The sequence below is a fragment of the Schistocerca serialis genome, chromosome 9, assembly GCF_023864345.2.
Source record: "Schistocerca serialis cubense isolate TAMUIC-IGC-003099 chromosome 9, iqSchSeri2.2, whole genome shotgun sequence".
Lineage (NCBI taxonomy): Eukaryota > Metazoa > Arthropoda > Insecta > Orthoptera > Acrididae > Schistocerca > Schistocerca serialis.
In genome coordinates this window covers 227,914,546-227,935,123 of record NC_064646.1, presented here as the reverse complement: position 1 = coordinate 227,935,123, position 20,578 = coordinate 227,914,546, and the positions used below count along the sequence as shown (strand labels likewise).

The 20,578-nt window shown below is 39.4% G+C and overlaps 1 protein-coding gene across 3 annotated transcripts in view; it reads left to right on the top strand.

Moving 5' to 3' along the window:
* The window catches only part of LOC126418945 (dynein regulatory complex subunit 5), a 143,430-nt gene that overhangs the window by 95,079 nt on the left and 27,773 nt on the right, over window positions 1–20,578 (top strand). For all 3 annotated transcript variants that reach the window (XM_050085981.1, XM_050085982.1, XM_050085980.1), the window contains one exon: window positions 3,721–3,851. In XM_050085981.1, coding sequence (XP_049941938.1) covers window positions 3,721–3,851 — 131 coding nt within the window. The remainder of the gene's footprint in view (window positions 1–3,720; window positions 3,852–20,578) is intronic.

The window sequence follows — 20,578 nt, the reverse complement described above, 5'->3', positions numbered from 1 at the left end:
ATGGGTCACATGCTTAAGTGTTTCCTATTGAAAGCAGATGTCTAGGATTGAGTCCTAGTTCAGCATACAGTTTTAATTTTTCAGGTGGGTGAAGACCAACCCATGCTCTGTTAGAACATTGGCATCTCAATACAGAAAAATATATAATGTAAAAGCATTTAAAACCTGAAAAATCTGCAGCAGCTTTATACTGTAATTATTCCAAAGATACCACGTTGTTATTGTTGTGGTCTTCAGTCCTGAGACTGGTTTGATGCAGCTCTCCATGCTACTCTATCCTGTGCAAGCTTCTTCATCTCCCAGTACCTACTGCAACCTATATCCTTCTGAATTTGCTTGGTGTATTCATCTCTTGGTCTCCCTCTACGATTTTTACTCCCCACGCTGCCCTCCAATACTAAATTTGTGATCCCTTGATGCCTCGGAACATGTCCTACCAATCGATCCCTTCTTCTAGTCAAGTTGTGCCACAAACTCCTCTTCTTCCCAATTCTGTTCAATACCTCCTCATTAGTTATGTGATCTAAACATCTAATTTTCAGCATTCTTCTATAGCACCACATTTCAAAAGCTTCTATTCTCTTCTTGTGCAAACTATTTATCATCCCTGTCTCCTGACACTTAAATCTATACTTGAAGTTAACAAATTTCTCTTCTTCAGAAACACTTTCCTTGCTATTGCCAGTCTACATTTTATATCCTCTCTACTTCGACTATCATCAGTTATTTTGCTCCCCAAATAGCAAAATTCCTTTTATACTTTAAGTGTCTCATTTCCTAATCTAATACCCTCAGCATCTCCCGGCTTAGTTCGACTAATTCCATTATCCTCGTTTTGCTTTTGTTGATATTCATCTTATATCCTCCTTTCAAGATGCTATCCATTCCGTTCAACTGCTCTTCCAAGTCCTTTGCTGTCTCTGACAGAATTACAATGTCATCAGCGAACCTCAAGGTTTTTATTTCTTCTCCATGGATTTTTATACCTACTCCAAATTTTTCTTTTGTTTCCTTTACTGCTTGCTCAATATACAGATTGAATAACATCGGGGAGAGGCTACAACCCTGACTCACTCCCTTCCCAACCACTGCTTCCCTTTCATGCCCCTCAACTCTTATAACTGCCATTTGGTTTCTGTACAAATTGTAAATAGCCTTTCGCTCTCTGTATTTTACCCCTGCCACCTTCAGAATCTGAAAGAGAGTATTCCAGTCAACATTGTCAAAAGCTTTCTCTACATCTACAAATGCTAGAAACGTAGGTTTGCCTTTCCTTAATCTAGCTTCCAAGATAAGTCATAGGGTCAGTATTGCCTCACGTGTTCCAATATTTCTACGGAATCCAAACTGATCTTCCCCGAGGTCGGCTTCTACTAATTTTTCCATTCGTCTGTAAAGAATTCGCATTAGTATTTTGCAGCCGTGACTTATTAAACTGATAATTCGGTACTTTTCATGTCTGTCAACACCTGCTTTCTTTGGGATTGGAATTATTATATTCTTCTTGAAGTCTGAGGGTATTTCACCTGTCTCATACATCTTGCTTACCAGATGGTAGAGTTTTGTCAGGACTGGTTCTCCAAAGGCTGTCAGTAGTTCTAATGGAATGTTATCTACTCCGGGGCCTTGTTTCAACTCAGGTCTTTCAGTGCTCTGTCAAACTCTTCACGCAGTATCATATCTCCCATTTCATCTTCATCTACATCCTCTTCCATTTCCATAATATTGTCCTCAAGTACATCGCTCTTGTATAGACCCTCTATATATTCCTTCCACCTTTCTGCTTTCCCTGTTTTGCTTAGAACTGGGTTTCCATCTGAGCTCTTAATATTCATACAAGTGGTTCTATTTTCTCCAAAGGTCTCTTTAATTTTCCTGTAGGCAGTATCTATCTTACCCGTAGTGAGATAAGCCTCTACATCCTTACATTTGTCCTCTAGCCATCCCTGCTTAGCCATTTTGCACTTCCTGTCGATTTCATTTTTGAGACGTTTGTATCCCTTTTTGCCTGCTTCATTTACTGCATTTTTATATTTTCTCCTTTCATCAGTCAAATTCAATATTTCTTCTGTTACCCAAGGATTTCTACTAGCCCTCATCTTTTTACCTACTTGATCCTCTGCTGCCTTCACTACTTCATCCCTCAAAGCTACCCATTCTTCTTCTACTATATTTCTTTCCCCCATTCCTGTCAATTGTTCCCTTATGCTCTCCCTGAAACTCTGTACAACCTCTGGTTTAGTCAGTTTATACATGTCCCATCTCCTTAAATTCCCACCTCTTTGCAGTTTCTTCAGTTTTAATCTACAGTTTATAACCGATAGATTGTGGTCAGAGTCCACATCTGCCCCTGGAAATGTCTTACAATTTAAAACCTGGTTCCTAAATCTCTGTCTTACCATTATATAATCTATCTGATACCTTTTAGTATCTCCAGGATTCTTCCATGTATACAACCTTCTTTTATGATTCTTGAACCAAGTGTTAGGTATGATTAAGTTGTGCTCTATGCAAAATTCTACGAGGCGGCTTCCTCTTTCATTTCTTACGCCCAATCCATATTCACCTACTATGTTTCCTTCTCTCCCTATTCCTACTACTGAATTCCAGTCACCCATGACTATTAAATTTTTGTCTCCCTTCACTATCTGAATAATTTCTTTTATTTCATAATGCATTTCTTCAATTTCTTCGTCATCTGCAGAGCTAGTTGGTATATAAACTTGTACTACTGTAGTAGGCATGGGCTTCGTGTCTATCTTGGCCACAATAATGCGTTCACTATGCTGTTTGTAGTAGCTTACCCACATTCCTATTTTTTTTATTCATTATTAAACCTACTCCTGCATTACCCCTATTTGATTTTTTATTTATAACCCTGTATTCACCTGACCAGAAGTCTTGTTCCTCCTGCCACCAAACTTCACTAATTCCCACTACATCTAACTTTAACCTATCCATTTCCCTTTTTAAATTTTCTAACCTACCTGCCCGGTTAAGGGATCTGACATTCCACGCTCCGATCCGTAGAATGCCCGTTTTCTTTCTCCTGATAACGACGTCCTCCTGAGTAGTCCCCGCCCGGAGATCCGAATGGGGGACTATTTTACCTCTGGAATATTTTATCCAAGAGGACGCCATCATCATTTAACCATACAGTAAAGCTACATGCCCTCGGGAAAAATTACGGCTGTAGTTTCCCCTTGATTTCAACCATTCGCAGTACCAGCACAGCAAGGCCGTTTTGTTTAGTGTTACAAGGCCAGATCAGTCAATCATCAAGACTGTTGCCCCTGCAACTACTGAAAAGGCTGCTGCCCCTCTTCAGGAACCACATGTTTGGCTGGCCTCTCAACAGATACCCCTCCTTTGTGGTTGCACCTACGGTATGGCTATCAGTATCGCTGAGGCACGCAAGCCTCCCCACCAACGGCAAGGTCCATGGTTCATGGGGTGGAGGAAAGATACCATGTGCTGATTAAATTACAACTGGTTCTTTCAAGCAACATATTAACTAAAGTGATATGACAAAAGAAAGAGAAAAGGGTTACAAGTAACAATGTGTGTTTCACATTGTGTAGTATGCTTTAAAATTGCAGCAGATTGAACAGATGGAAGAAGCCAGAGATTGGCATTCATTTGCTGTTGACCATTAAACTGCAACAAATGACTGAGATAGTAATTTGTTCATTATAAATTAATGTTTTGTTGTAATTTCAGGAGCTGGACATAGTTTTTGGGGAGCTGAATTGTGGCATGGATTTTAAATGGTCGTTTTTCAAGTTTGCTGTATCTGATTGCCATAACATTGGCATAGGCATGGAAAGCCTTCAGCACATTACAATTCTAAGGTGAGAATTGAATACTGCAGCTTTGAACTTGGTGAGAACAAGAACTACTTGCAAGTAAGTGTCATACTGCAAGTAAATTTATGTTTGCCCTAGATTTTCCATATCAGTGATGAACCGTAATTGGGTGCATGTGGTGTGATGAACTTTACAAGCTCCTGAGATACTCTGTTTCTAATATAAAATGTATACCAGTATAACTCTTGGATGTTATGTCCTAATCTTCCCTTCTCTTCTCACCAATATAAAATATACAAGAAAATATTGCCCTTGTCCATCTGTAGAGCAGTATGCTGAGCACTGTGCCTGTACTTCCATATTAACTTAGAAAACAGTAAGATAGGAGAAAGACATACTGATAGCATTTTGTACAGTATGAACTACAGAAATAGTATACTGTAAAGACATTGAAATTAATTCTTAATAGTACGCAATGAACTAAAGAATATAAAAACATCAGTAAGTGCAACAGTTAATGAATTTTAAGATGAGACACATTTAGGAAACTCTTAAGGCAAATGCATAAAATAAATAAAAAAATTGTGGTTGCTGTAACAATATTCCCTGGAACATACATATTTCATATCAATCAGTACTGGCGATTAATTTTCATACAATCAGTTATTTGAAACCACAAGACACCAGAATTAAACAGCAGTTTGAAAATTCAGGGCAGTAGTCAGAGACATACAAACCATCGCTAAATATTCTTGCCCATTGCTGGTGCAACACACATAAAAAATATAAGCACAGGCAATTATGATAAGAATGAAATTTAATGGAAAATTTTGCTAACAGCCTCCATGTCTCAGAGCAAAACTGCAGCAAATTATATGCATACTGAAGAAGGGTTGTTGTTATTTGAAAGTATTATGATATAAAATAAAACAAATAGTGCAATTTTTTTTTAAATGCTTTGTTGTGTTTACAGAAAATGAATTCTGTGCATATTGGAAATAGCACATGGCAGTGACTTGACAGTTCATCAAGTGTAAATCAGGATTTTTTTCATGTGAACAAGAAATAAAATAAAATAATTAAATAATAGCTCAGTGGAAGTTACCTTAATGTTTCTAAAAACTGAAAGTTATCCACATCACAAGTGCTGTACTTGAACATAATCTGAAAAGAAATGATGGTCGAAATAGTACTAGAACAATCATATTGACTGGAAAAGTGCATGAGGTTTACTGTAACGAAATTGTGAAGACATTACATCAGATAAAGACGCTGTGACCACAGATACAGGTGTAATAGTAGCATAGCAATACCAGCAGGAAACAAAGAACAGGATCACACACTGTGCAAATATCCACTCAACTGGAAGAAACACAAAAATGTTTGTACACTCAACAGCAAAACAATTTGGCTATCATAGCCAAATTGGTATAAAATTCAAACAATTTGGCAACAGCAACAGAAGAACCAGTCCACAAAATGAGGTCAGGAAGGAAGTCACTGATATAGGAGATGCCAGATATCTGACACTCACTCTGTAATTGTGTATACCACATGTACTAAGTGGTGCTTACTGGACTGGCTGATAGGGGGCACTCCATATGTCTCATAGCTACGAGACAGATTATGGAACTGACTGAATGTTCAAATCATGGTGACAGCAACTAGACACTAAACTTCTAAGAACACATTTATATGGGTTCACTATCAGCCATTCAGGCTTAACTGTTTAATTGCAGGTAGAATTCACTGTAAATAAATCTGTGACAAAATTTCAGATAATGTCTAACCAAATTATGCAACCAAGTGTGAGAGTAATGAAGTAGTTGGCCTTACTGCTTATCAGCTGCACTGCATTTCAAGTATTTTTCTTCTTCAGAAAGTAGCAGAGGATATGGTGGCTTATGTCAGAATAAGATGCAACTGCAAAATAATTTTCAGAGAGTGATTCTTAAAAGCAAGACACAAACATAAAAATTATTACTAGTTCAGAATGAGAAGTGTTGCAAATTCATATAGCTGCACCTAAATGCTACTGTTGCCAGGAATTTAGGAGCAGTGATTACATTTTTCCATTACATTAATGACAGTAAACTTTGAACAGCAGCAAATGAGTATTTGTGTGCCTGCAAACAATCATTAAATCTATAATGAATGGGCAGTATTATTGGTTTAGAAGCACTATTTTACTGGATCACATTCTTGTCAGAAAATATTGTCTGTAATCTATGAAGTCTGGAAATAAGTTATGCTCACAATACAAAGCATTATGAAAGAGTTAGAATTCATCCATTCACATCTCAAGTAATGTGGATATTACAATGGATGGATTTTGAGATTCGCTATAGTTCATTGCATATGAACTAAACATTAGGATAAAATGATGAAAGTAATAAAAATCGTGATTCACTGTATCTTCCTGCCAGTGGTACAGTTAAGAAAAATGTTGCAAAATGCTTACACTATTATTTGCCTCCTAGTCTTGTCTGTAACATGCACTAACTATTATTCCACTTAACATTCCTGTGACTAAAATGCTTGTATAAAATTTGGGTCTAGTACAATGATGATGCTGTGAAATACACTTCTACCAACCCTCCTATGGCATAAAATCTCTAATTACTTTGTGGTTTTTGTAATATTAGCCCAGTTTTCATCATTTAGCCCCCAGACATGAATTCTGGGACATTGTATATTGTGCTGATGCACCTGTATTGTTTACAAACAAATTGGCAACAGACTACTTGTCCTAAAAGAAGAAAGGAGAAAGGAAAGATGCCGAGATGGGCTGCAGTCATATGGTGAAACATCATAGCAACAATAGCATGGTAAAGAGAACAGTGGAAGAAATCAGAATAGGCCTTTGAAGAAGAGTGGGACACTAGTTGCTAGTAACAAATATTGACAAATACAGCACTGGATGTCATCATATATGTCCTGAGTTCAACTAAAACTGATGACCTCCAGTTAATTGTAATATGCCCATGGTACTGATTGTGGATGTCAAATGGGTTTATAATCAATGTCATACACAGCTTATTGATTTAGTGTCCTTCCAATATGGGCCCAGTCACTGCTGGACAGGATTCAGCAAACACCTGTAGTATGCTGGTACAGTGACTTGCCATTCACACGTCATATCTCTGATAACTTGATGCATGTGTAGGTATCATACATCTATATGACAGAGATTAAGTGGCAGCAAAAATTTATTGTAAAAGGCTATACAAATTAACCCTAAGACTGACTGCAGGAAAGGAATTTTCTTATGTATCCACAGCTTGGATTGAATATCAGTCCACATGATGGTTGAAATCATAGTATGTGAAGAGTCTAGGAATAGAGTTGAGATTCAGACCCAGTAAATGGAAGGTATTCAATCTAAATAAACAAAATTCCTGTTGTTGTTGTAGTTGTTGTTGTCTTCAGTCCTGACACTGGTTTGGTGCAGCTCTCTGTGCTACTCTATCGTGTGCAAGTTTCTTGATCTCCCAGTACTTACTGCAACTTACATCCTTCTGAATCTACTTACTGTTTTCATCTCTCAGTCTCCCTCTACGATTTTTACCCTATAGAATAAAATCTGCTTCTATAAATATGTTCCTCAGTTGCAGATCAAATATATTAAACCAACAATAACTTCACACACGCGACATGTATTTCTGCTGTAGCAACACATACGTGTTACAGTGATTCATATTCTCAACATTGGCATTTGACAATCATCCTCAACAACAACAACAATATTATTATTCACTAAGTTTTCAAAAAGATAAAAGAAACACTATATGATAATCATTGCACCTTGGGCCAAGTTTGAGCTGGCAACCTTCATTTTGGCATCTTATTTCCATCTGCAACAGGTAATTGGCCACACACACTATTTCCTGTTTATTTAGATTAGGTGTGGGCAACCATAGGTGACCCAGGGGCATGATGCACATGCTTGTTTATGCTTGCAGGCTGGCTTGTCACATGACATGACAGCAGGGCTCGTAGCACATAGTCAAAGCTATAGCACATGTGATGGTAATGTTTATGAGGTCATGCACCAGTATAAATGGCACCCGTTTCCCAATATGCCATGCCAGCAAATTAGCCTCAAAACTTGTATTTTTTAGAGTAAATTCATTTTATGTACACACTTTCTTCAGATGTTTACTTTTACCTACATGTCATAACCTTTGTTTCTTTACTTACAGCATATTACAGTAGCTGTCATAAAAACTTCCATTGCAGAATTCTGCAGTGCTGTAAGTAACAATGTCCACAACATGTAAGTAAATGTCAACACCTGAAGATCGGGTGCCAAGCATCTTGGAATGTAATCATGGAAAAATAAACACCTGTAGAAGCAACTGGTTGCAGTTGATTCATTATAAATTACCTTTGTTTTCAACTTTTGCAGTGTTCTAATATGTTCACAATGGACAAAAATTATTTATTAACATTAATACAAGAAATAATATAAATATAAAATACATCAGTGAGATAGCCAATCTCATCGACAAGAAACTATGAGCGACTTTGTAATTTATGGCCACAGGCAGGTTATTAGAGTGTTTGAAATTTAGTGTGTTAATACCTACAAACACTATTAGCAAGCAATTTTTAAAATGTTTGTCTAAAAATGTTTTTGATGGCTGATAGCTTAGGCATGGGTTGTTTCTGTAACAACAAACAAATTGAGACATCATTTCTTTGTTCATTTTAAAAAGTTTAAAAGTCTAAATCACTTGAATTCTACACATATTGACCTGTATTATACAGAAGCTAAACAGAATAATGAATTTCCGAAGATGCACTTGAGTGGAGTACAGTGTGAGTGCCTGACTCTCTCTTCCTTAAATTTCAGAGTGAAAGTAATTGTGGGCCAGATCTGGCCTGCAGGCCACTATTTGCCAATCCATGATTTAGATGCAGATTTTTTAAGAAATTGGATATTGACTCGTGCCTGGTATAGCTGCCATTTTCTTTTGTTAACTTGTTCAAATTTAGGCACACCCGTATATGCATAGATGAACACAGATGCTAGAAAAAATTGTCTATGTTTTGGGCAACAGTCGAGCCATGACTTCTGAAAATATGTCATAGTGTCTTTGAGCAGTGGACCGCCAGAGGCCAGAACCACAAAGGCTTACAACCAGATATAAAATAAGCAGCAACAGCTTTCAAATACGTCTTTGTTCACTCTGTCACTACTGCTACCCCTTTTGACAGAAATATATTATTTACTACCCGGGCTTCAGTGTGAGAGTGGCAGGTAGAAATACATACCACGTGCAGTCAGTTGTAATGGCTCACTGGGAATGTTCAGTTCAAGATAGTCATCACTCTCATTGAAAAAGGCAAGTTTTCCATAGAGATGCCAGCAGGAGGTAATGCCACATCATGTACTGCAAAGAGATGGTGGAGGAACTATGTTGAAAGAGGCATTATCAACAGAGCTTCCAGCCGTGGCAGAAAGAGACTGGACTGACACCAGGACAGAAAACTTGTGCATAAGAACCAACAGTTTCCATTCATAAACACAAGACAGTTGGTACAAGAGACCAGCTTCCAAAGTCCAGTGACAGAGTTCAGTGTAAACTGAGGGAAGATGGACTGTAAGCATGAAGATCTACCATCAGATCAGGAACTTAGTGAGGTTCCAGTTTACTGAATGGCATCTGCAGAGCACCTTCTGAGAGTGGCATGGGAGAACGTACTTTTTACTGTTAAGAAGGTGTTTTCTCCAAGCAACAATGGAACAAGAATGGTTTACAGGCCATGAGGGACGACACATCATGAAAAATGTGCAGCATGACAAAAGAAGTGCTTGGCGATTGGTTTGTCATTGGGGCTGCATTTCTACGAGCAGGGTGTATAACTCAGATGAGAGGAAGAATTATATGGACAAGAGAACAAATATTGTTAATTATTGTGATTTTGATATTGAGAGACATAGAACCATTGTCTGCTGCATTAATAATATGCTCGCAATTTGTAATTCACAACCGTGTGAATAATAATTATTACAGGTGCGTCAATTTTATCATGCTAAGACATTGATCTTCGAAGAGGATTAATAACTGCAGGCTCTGAAATAGTTTGCTACCATTAGTAGCAGTCTGCACAAGATGTAAAAAATGGTTGCTAATTGTTTATCAGCAAGCCATTTTTTCAAAAAGTGTTACAAGTACTTACAGAAACTCAAATAAATAAACACACTTATATAATTTCATGTTAACATACTTATTATTAACAAAAATTACAAATGCTTACATAGGCAATGGCCAAGACAGGAGAAAGAGAAGTGTCTGTTTCTTGAGCAACTCAGAGAGAGAGAGAGAGAGAGAGAGAGATAGAGAGAGAGAGAGAGAGAGAGAGAGAGAGAGAGAGAGAGAGGGAGGGAGGGAGGGAGAGGGAGTCATAAAACAAGTCATGAACAACTTACAAAAATTAAAATTCAGAGATAGCATTTTGTTCATTTTCATTGCAATCACTAATACATCATACACTAAGTCTGCCTTCTCTTACTATAAAAAGTCATTGGATTACATATCTTAAATAGCATCTGTAGTGCAAAATACACTCCTGGAAATGGAAAAAAGAACACATTGACACCGGTGTGTCAGACCCACCATACTTGCTCCGGACACTGCGAGAGGGCTGTACAAGCAATGATCACACGCACGGCACAGCGGACACACCAGGAACCGCGGTGTTGGCCGTCGAATGGCGCTAGCTGCGCAGCATTTGTGCACCGCCGCCGTCAGTGTCAGCCAGTTTGCCGTGGCATACGGAGCTCCATCGCAGTCTTTAACACTGGTAGCATGCCGCGACAGCGTGGACGTGAACCGTATGTGCAGTTGACGGACTTTGAGCGAGGGTGTATAGTGGGCATGCGGGAGGCCGGGTGGACGTACCGCCAAATTGCTCAACACGTGGGGCGTGAGGTCTCCACAGTACTTCGATGTTGTCGCCAGTGGTCGGCGGAAGGTGCACGTGCCCGTCGACCTGGGACCGGACCGCAGCGACGCACGGATGCACGCGAAGACCGTAGGATCCTACGCAGTGCCGTAGGGGACCGCACCGCCACTTCCCAGCAAATTAGGGACACTGTTGCTCCTGGGGTATCGGCGAGGACCATTCGCAACCGTCTCCATGAAGCTGGGCTACGGTCCCGCACACCGTTAGGCCGTCTTCCGCTCACGCCCCAACATCATGCAGCCCGCCTCCAGTGGTGTCGCGACAGGCGTGAATGGAGGGACGAATGGAGACGTGTCGTCTTCAGCGATGAGAGTCGCTTCTGCCTTGGTGCCAATGATGGTCGTATGCGTGTTTGGCGCCGTGCAGGTGAGCGCCACAATCAGGACTGCATACGACCGAGGCACACAGGGCCAACACCCGGCATCATGGTGTGGGGAGCGATCTCCTACACTGGCCGTACACCACTGGTGATCGTCGAGGGGACACTGAATAGTGCACGGTACATCCAAACCGTCATCGAACCCATCGTTCTACCATTCCTAGACCGGCAAGGGAACTTGCTGTTCCAACAGGACAATGCACGTCCGCATGTATCCCGTGCCACCCAACGTGCTCTAGAAGGTGTAAGTCAACTACCCTGGCCAGCAAGATCTCCGGATCTGTCCCCCATTGAGCATGTTTGGGACTGGATGAAGTGTCGTCTCACGCGGTCTGCACGTCCAGCACGAACGCTAGTCCAACTGAGGTGCCAGGTGGAAATGGCGTGGCAAGCCGTTCCACAGGACTACATCCAGCATCTCTACGATCGTCTCCATGGGAGAATAGCAGCCTGCATTGCTGCGAAAGGTGGATATACACTGTACTAGTGCCAACATTGTGCATGCTCTGTTGCCTGTGTCTATGTGCCTGTGGTTCTGTCAGTGTGATTATGTGATGTATCTGACCCCAGGAATGTGTCAATAAAGTTTCCCCTTCCTGGGACAATGAATTCACGGTGTTCTTATTTCAATTTCCAGGAGTGTATAAATCACTTGAAGTATCATTTCAAATGAGAGTACTTTACAGAAGTGAGGAAACTCTTGATAGCAAGCAGTACATTCTTATTCCAGCCTTCAGTGCAAGTGCTGGTGATGAAGGAAAATCCACATTGCAGTAAGATCAATATCAAGTGCATAAGTCCACAGCTGTTCAGTGGCAGCTGTGTAATATGAATTTCAGCATCATGGACTGGCCACCACATGCCACTAATATGAATCTAGTGTGGGCTGAGGTTGCACAAAAACTCAAATAACTAACCACGTAACCAGTCAACTGCAGTTTTTGCCCTTTTGCTCCATGTCCTGAAGGCCTGGAAGTATGTTGTATCTTCTGTCAATTAGATCTGACACCTCTTAGATTTGAAGCCAAAATGCATTATTCAAGTTTTAAATAATGAGAGCTTTCTAGACTCAGTGTTGGAGTGTCGACAAAATTTTATTTTGTGTATTTGTTCTTTTGCTCAGTTTTCTGCCAGAGAGAGCCAGTAGAAAATCACTTAATGAATGAGGAGAATCAAATCTGATATTATAAAATATATGTTGATCAAAGTTAACTTTGTAATTGAAATTAGTGTTTCTTTAATCTTTGTTCTACTTTAATTCCCCCCCCCCCCCCTCTCTCACTCTCTCTCTCTCTCTCTCTCTCTCTCTCTCTCTCTCTCACACTCACACACACACACACACACACACACACACACTCACACACAAACACACACACGCACATGCACATGTAGGAGTGAAGAGTAGACGGAAGACGAAAGGTCTTAGCGTCCAGATATGCACAAGACAGATATTAAGACATTTGGGATCTGTGGTGATTAAACAAGGTATGTTTTGAATATGGGAAGACTGCAAGATATCTAAATTATGTTTCTACTTGTGGATGTGGAAACTCATCAACTCTCCGGTTTCTGAAGGTGAGTGGTGTGGTTTAATGAGACTACGCAATGGCAGCTTCAGCAAGTGATATCTGATAGGCAGCACATAATATCTGTCTTTGTGGCTTTCCCCTAATTATTCATTAAACAAGTATTAGCTTCATTCATATTGGCATGAAGTTTACATAGAGACCTTAGTAACAATGCACCCATAATATTTACAACTAACTTCTGCTACTGAAGTCCATACATTTCTCTGTAAATAATTAAGTAATGCAAAACCTGTTTTACTACAAGTATTTTAGATTCACCAGGGTACAACAATAATGAAAATTCCTGGAGGGAATGTTATGCAAAATAAAGGAAAGGCACCTTTAGCAGACTGATGTGTGGTGCATAGACACACATAACAGAACACATTGTTAACTAGCCAAGCACTGGTCTTCTTCTGGCAGGAAGTACTCATATCCAGTCACACTACAGTGGCAACAATGATTATTAGAAAAAAGGTACCTTGACTGGTGGATGTGAGGAGGGAATAAGGAAGGATGGCCAAGGCAAGGAGGGCTAGTGCAGCACAGTGCATTACAGGATAAGGAAAGACAGGAGGCTCAGTGGCTGCAAAACAATAGGAGTTCTGAGAGGTGTAAGAGGTATAGAGCAAGGGAGAGGAAGGGGAGGAGTTTGTAAGGGAGAAAGGTGGAGGGGGAGAGAGAGTGCTCACAATGGATGAAATAGAGTTGTGGAAGAAGGGAGTATACAATCTGGATAGGGAAGGAATAGTGTGGACACTTGGACAATGACATAAGAGAAAAGGGAAAAGCAGCCATGGAGCACTACATTTACCAGCACCCTTCTGATACTAAATCCATTTCCTAATCCTCCTGCCCAACCACATCTTGACTTAATAGTTATTCCACTTTTTAAGGCCAAATCTATAAACAAATTTGTGGTACTGCTATGGATACTCATATGCACCTTTCAATGCTAATATGTTTATGGGCCATCAGGAATCCTTCCTATCCAGTCAACATCTAAGACCCCTTGTCTGGTCCAGATTCGTTGATGACATTTTCATGAGGTGGACTCATGTCAGGGACAACCTTTTCTCTTTTCTCCATAGCTTCAAAACCTACTCCCAAGTGCACTTAACCTGTTCCTTCTGAACTCTACGAGCCACCTTCCCAGACGTTGATCTCCACCTCTCAGGTGGCTCTATAAGTAGTACATTGGCTCATATCCAGCATACCAACCCTCAATGTTACCTCTTCTTTACACCTGTCACACATTTCACATCAAGCCTCCCCACTCATGGATGCCACATGTACGCATGTAGTGAAAATACACTGATAACTGTACTAGAGTGTTTATTGACACAGTATCCTATCTTGCTCATCCATAAGCAGATCTTGCATACCATCTCCTTCTCTGACACCAGTCAACCTGTAAACTAGCTGCTGACCAGTACTCCTCTGACCAACCAGTACCACCCTGGCTACGAAAATCTCAACCACATTGTTCACCAGGGCTTCAACTACCTCTTGTTGTGTCCTGCAATGTGTGATATCCTACCCAAAATCCTAACCTCATCACCCACAGTAGTGTTCTGACACCCACCCAGTGTACAGAATATTTTTATGCATCCCTATTCCAATACTGCCCTCAATCCTGGAATTTCTTACCTAGTAAAAGGCAGGCCCATGTGTGAAAGCAGCCATGTTAGATATCTGCTGTACTGAATTACTGTGCAGCATTCTATGTGGGCATGACAGGCAACCAACTCGCATGAATGGGCACTGCCAAACTGAAGCAAACCACAAACTTGACCATCCAATTGACAAACCTTTTGCACAGTACAACACAAATTACTTACTGCAGCTTTGCTATATGTGCCATTCTCCATTCCAGCACAAGATACTCTGAACTGTGCAAGTGGGAATTGTCTCCCCAGCAATCCCTCTGACCTAAACCTCTGCTGACCTATTTCCCACCGTTTCATATTACCTTTTCCCTTTCTGTAACTGTCAAACCACTTCTTCCCCATACAGATAGTGTACAGCCTTTGTCTACCACTCTTCCCTGACCTCCACCACCACCCCATACTATGCAAGCATTCTCTCTCTCTCTTTTTCTTTCTTTCTTCTCCACCTCCCTCTCTTCTTCCCTCCTTACACCCCCACCTCCTCCCCTCGTTCTATATCTCTTATATGCTCTACCATTTCAGATCTCTGTTTACCTTATTTCCAGTCATTGTCCCTCTGTGCTTCCCTAATGAAAATGATTTGTGGGTCAGTAGAGAGGAAACTGGTTGAAACCCTGGAAAGAACAGATATGACTCACAGTAGCAAAGTGGCCTGGAACCTAGTCAAGGAACATAATTGTGATCCTAAGATGGTCAAGCAACTCCCTACAGTTACATACAGTCAGATTGCCCACCAACTCCAACTAAATGGAAAATCCAACAAGAAATGTCAGAAAATAAAAACTATCAGAAGCCAGAGCCAAGAATCAGACATGTTAAAAACATCATTTACTGTAAAAGAACTTAATCATGGACTGCATTCAACAGAAAATTTGGAAGCAGCTGGAGTCGACAATATGTACACAAAACAGGTCAAACACCATGGCCGTAGTGCCAAACAATAGATTTTCCAACTCATTAATCACTGTCTAAAAATGTGCAAGATCCCAAAGACATGGAAGAAATCAAACATAGTAGTGCTATTGAAACCTGGGAAACATGCAGCCAGCTGAAGAACTACTGTCCTGATTGCTCTCCTATGCCATCCATATAAGCTGTACAAATGAATTATTTTAATTGCAGATCAAAAGCTCATTCTCCAGGAAGGTGGATTCAGACCCAGAAAATCGTTTACCAGTCAAATCCTGCCCCTTAAAGAACACATAAAAGAAGGGATTGAAAACAAACAAATAATGTGAGTAGTTCTGATACACTTAAGTTCTGCATATGAGGCTGTCAGCCAGAGATTACTTATGAAAAAGACACAGTTTGGGGAGCATCAGCCCACAAAAATTATTGAATCCTTATTACAAAACTGAGAGTTTTGTAAAACACTGGAGGTCAGGAAATGTTGATGGTGTTAATGAAAGAACGTTCACACAGAACAGTGATCTGGCCCTCTTAACCTGTACACAAATGATCAACCAACATCACTAATATTACCCATTTCTTGTATGCCAATGATCTGGCTATTACCATAGAAGGAAGGAGCATAGAGGCAGTAGAATTGGAAAACGCATTAAATAGTATGTCTCCTCACAGGTACAAGTTAGCACATTCCACCTTTGCTCAAAAAAGGCAGCCAAAAAGATGAAAGTATCTTGGAATGGCAGCGACCCACAACACAGACAGACTGACATAGCTGTGTGTCATGTATAGATCACTAACATGCAAATATCAATGCAAGAAGCCCCATGATAAGGTTGCCTCCAGGAACAGCATCCTGAGGAAACTAATGAGTAGTAAATGGGGAATCAGATCAACTGTACTAAGAACAACTGCTCAGGCTATTTGCTTTTCCACAGCAGAATATGCACGCCCTGTATGGATCAGATCCACAGATACCAGAAAAAGTCAATACAAGTCTAAATCCGACATGCTGGATAATAACAGGATGCATGAAACTCACACCACTTGGGAAGATTTATAAAGTGGCTGGATCCTCAGATCCTAAATACTGAAGAAACGCAAAATGAAAGAGACTTTCATTGTGTGCCACCCCCTGCACGGTGCTTCATTTGGATGTGACAGACTTAAATCTCACAAGGGATTCCTTGTAACAAGCTACATGAGCCCACAAGTGATGAACAGCAACAATGCATGAATCTGGAAGATTTGGAATGGGTATAATGCCAGTCAAAACAGGTCTAATTAAGTAGGTTCTTAAAAATGAAGTGGACAACAAATGCAACTTTGGTGAAGTTCAGGACATAAAATATCTTCGACAATGTCTCAACTGCCCTACAAGACGTACCCTTGACAACGTATGATTTGACAAGAAAGAAGCACTGGATGTGGCCAAATATTGGGCTAAAAATTTTTAAAGGAAATATTCTGGGCATGAAAAAGTAAATCACTCTCCTGCTTTGCACTAACCCGTTTTCCTACCTGGCCTTAATTCTTTGTTATGACTACTTCTAACTGCCTGTTCATTAAAACTATTCCGCCATTCACCATGAAAGTAATATGTGGTGCCCCTCTCCTTTCCCCATCTCCCACTCCCCAAGCTCAGATCCAGGATACACTGTAACTGAATATACTGCATTTGTCTAATCTACAGCACAGGCCATTAGACTGAAGTTATTCAAAGAGCATTTATCGGTTACTTAAATGTCTTCAAGGTTACCTACACACTGTGAAATGATTTGAATTTGCTGTTCTGATATCTAAAAAAAATGTAGGAGCACTTGAGTGTTCATGTGGTATCCTGTTATACTTTCCAAGCATGTATTAATGACTCAAGTTTTGTAGCAGCCCTTGCTGGTGCAGTTTTGGCATGCCTACTAGCACCTGTGTTCACTTTTTTGACGTCTCTGTCTGCTGATGAACTGACCAAGCCCATCTTGGCATCCTGGTGAGGAAATAATACTAATAATTTAAAATCCAACTTACGATATTCACACATTGTGTATCAAGTGGAATCATCACATAGATTCAGTTATAGATAAACTAAATTACAGGCTTTTTAAGATACTAGGAATCTGTGATTTGTTTATAAAAGAGAATGTTTTCATACTGGAATATTCCTCGAGGATCAGTGTCTGGTTGAGATAAGCATGTATCTAACTCATAAAAAGAATTGCAGCATAAATTGTCAAAGGCTCTTTCAACTGTTAAAGAACTGTAGTAGCAGTTGCAAAAAATCTAATTTATCTGACTCTCTCTCAAATACTGTAAATGGTCCTTGAGATACAAAGGTAAGAGAGCAGGGTCTTTTACATAAAACACTATGATAATTATGCTTTGGGATTTTAGTAATTAAATAAAGTGACTTCTTGCAAGTGGCTGGCATTTCTATATCAGTTCTTTCCATGATTAGAGAAGACAAACTGTAAAACTGTTTCCTCAACTTTTCAGAAAGAATACATAAATTTTACAAGTTAAAAAAAAAGTCTGTTCCGTATTGTATAATCTTAACGCATCACTTTGTAGGAGGTATTGCTATCTTTGATGTTATAATGTATCAGTATTGTACTCTGTACTTATTGCTGGCTTCTGGAACTTTCGAAACTGAGCATGCTTTTCTCTGAGGAAGCGTTGTGTTGCTGTATAATGACAACAGTGCCTCATATTAGTGGTCATAAGCAATCTTGGTGTGGGCAGTAGAGTTGGAGTGGTCGCATGCAGCTGTGTCACAAATAATAGTATGACAAATTTGTTGAAAGAGTTATGGCCCTTTACAGAATACAAGTGTTTTAGTAATTCATTATTTCATGGAAAGGCCCGTGGGATTAATTATGAGATCTATGGTTCAAACAGGGTCATGTTTCCATATCAGTAATTGTCAAGGAGAAGCATATTGATAGTAGAACATAAATGAAAGGGCTTCTGTGCTCAGTGATTATCTGTTTAATTAGTATTGGAATGCAATGCAGCAATGGTTATTTCAGAATGAATGTGAAATGAGCTGATCGGTTAACACAAGGCTGCATGTGTTTAGACATGATTAGGGGAGTGTGTTACATGCTAAACGGACAATAAAACAAAGTAATTTTGCTTGTACTGTTATTATTTCAAAGTGGCATTTTCCATTTTTCAACTGAATAATTATAATATTTGAGAAGTATTAAAGACATGTCATTGTATTAGGCACATTGTCGGGTTTATTTCATAACAAAATGTGTTCTCCATGTAAAGCTCCCATACGCTAGTCCAATAGCTGCAAAATGAATCTAAAAATAAAACTAAAAAGACATTGTCAGAGCCTTACATTTCATGACACGTTAAAGGACAACTGCTCTTTAGTGAAGAATGGTAATTTGGTATGCAGCCTTACATTAGCCTATTTGTGCAGAAAGTATACTTTTTGGTGAAGAATAGCAAGTTGAAAGACAGTAATGAGGGATGAATAGTAAGTGTTGCAATAATGCCAGTTGCATGTAGTTTTGAAATTGCTGCTGTAGGCAAAACTTTTTAATCATGTAGTGTGTGACAAATTTTGCATACTGGGAGTTAGGTAGGTATGTGTTTCATACTTTTGACTTTAAAGTGTAAAAATGATGTCAGGAAAGGAGCAAATATAACTCAATAGTGTTGTGAGAAGACAGTCCCATAATGAGGGGGTATTCGGTAGTGCAAGTAGAAAGATTCCAGATCTGAGAATGTACCTTAAAGAGAATCTGTAGACATGGAACTAATGACAGAATCAAGTGTGAGCAAAACTTCAACACCTTGAATGCAAAAAAGAGAAGAAATACAGGAGACACCACTTTGTAGTAAAACTGAGCATCAGCCATACCCAAGTATCAGTCTGTAGATATGATAGTGTTTATTAGGAAAACAGCCACCCCCAGCTATCAGTCTATTGTATATAATGGTGTTTCTAAAGGAAAACCAAGAGAAATTTTAAAAGACTTGGAGAACTGATAGAAAAATTTGAAAATCAAGAGAAATTTCCACAGAAATTTGGAGAGAATGCAGAAAAACTTAGAAGAAAGTAAAAAAGAAACATGAATAGAGTGAAAAAAATAGCAAAAGAATTAAAGGAAGAAATTAAATCTGTATTTAAGAAGGCTCGAGAGGAAATGGGGAATATGTTTGAATAGAGACAAGCAGAGCAACGCATAGATGTATGTGAAGATATGAAAAATTCACCTATTCTCACAGAATGTTCATTAGTTATGGAGTCACATTTCGAAGCAATTTTAGAGCCTAACTTGTTAACTGAAATATCTAGCTCTGAGCATAGCAGAAAGCCAGCTGATGTGATCTTAGATGGTAAAACAGCTGACACATGCACAGACCATGATAGTACACAGTTGGATGCTAACTTTTTTGGTACAAATTCAGCTGTCTTGTCAGTAGATAAGGAATGTACTTTAAAAAGCAATATTTAGGCAGAGGATGCAAAGATTATTGTTGCAGAGGAGATAAAGCTGGCTGTTACAAAATGAAAACAAGACTCAAAACAGAGATGTCAGAGTTCATTAGCTCGTGAGAAGAAAGTTGAAGTTGGTGGAAAGCAAGAAAAAGAACATTCGTCATTTGCTGAATTTGAGAAGATGTTCTTGTAAAAATACGGATTGAAAATGACAAAAGATGAGAGTTTAAATTTCATTTCTAATGTCACATACTGTCAGGGCTGTAACAAAATGTACACAGAACTTTTGGAAAAGGGAATAGGAAGGAATCAGTATTTCGAAGTATGGTACAAAGAGAATAACATCAAATGCGGTATGATGCAATGGCTAATATGTGAAGATTGTGATCATTTAATAGGCGCAATACCTGGAACAGTAGACCAGGCATGAGGAAGATCTCCATAAAATGGATCAGAGTAGAAGTAATGGGAATCGAGAGGAAACACAAAGAGAACAAGAGAAGACACAATTACTGCTACAGGTACATGCAATATTATTACAGCCCACCGAGTCACTGACAGAAACACAGTATTTAGTGGAATGAGAAAGGAATGAACAGATAAGGATAAACGTATGCACAGAATGGCACAAAGCAGGCTATGCTGAACTGAAGTTGTGTATTCTCATTCACCCTTTTACAAAGACATATATATTACAAATGGAAGAGGAGAAGAAAGAAAGGGAGAAGGGATTGGCATGGTGTATTGTGCATGTTGTATGGCCACAAAAAGCCTGAGTGGCACTTACAAATAAATGGACATGTCAAATATTTATGAACAGTGAT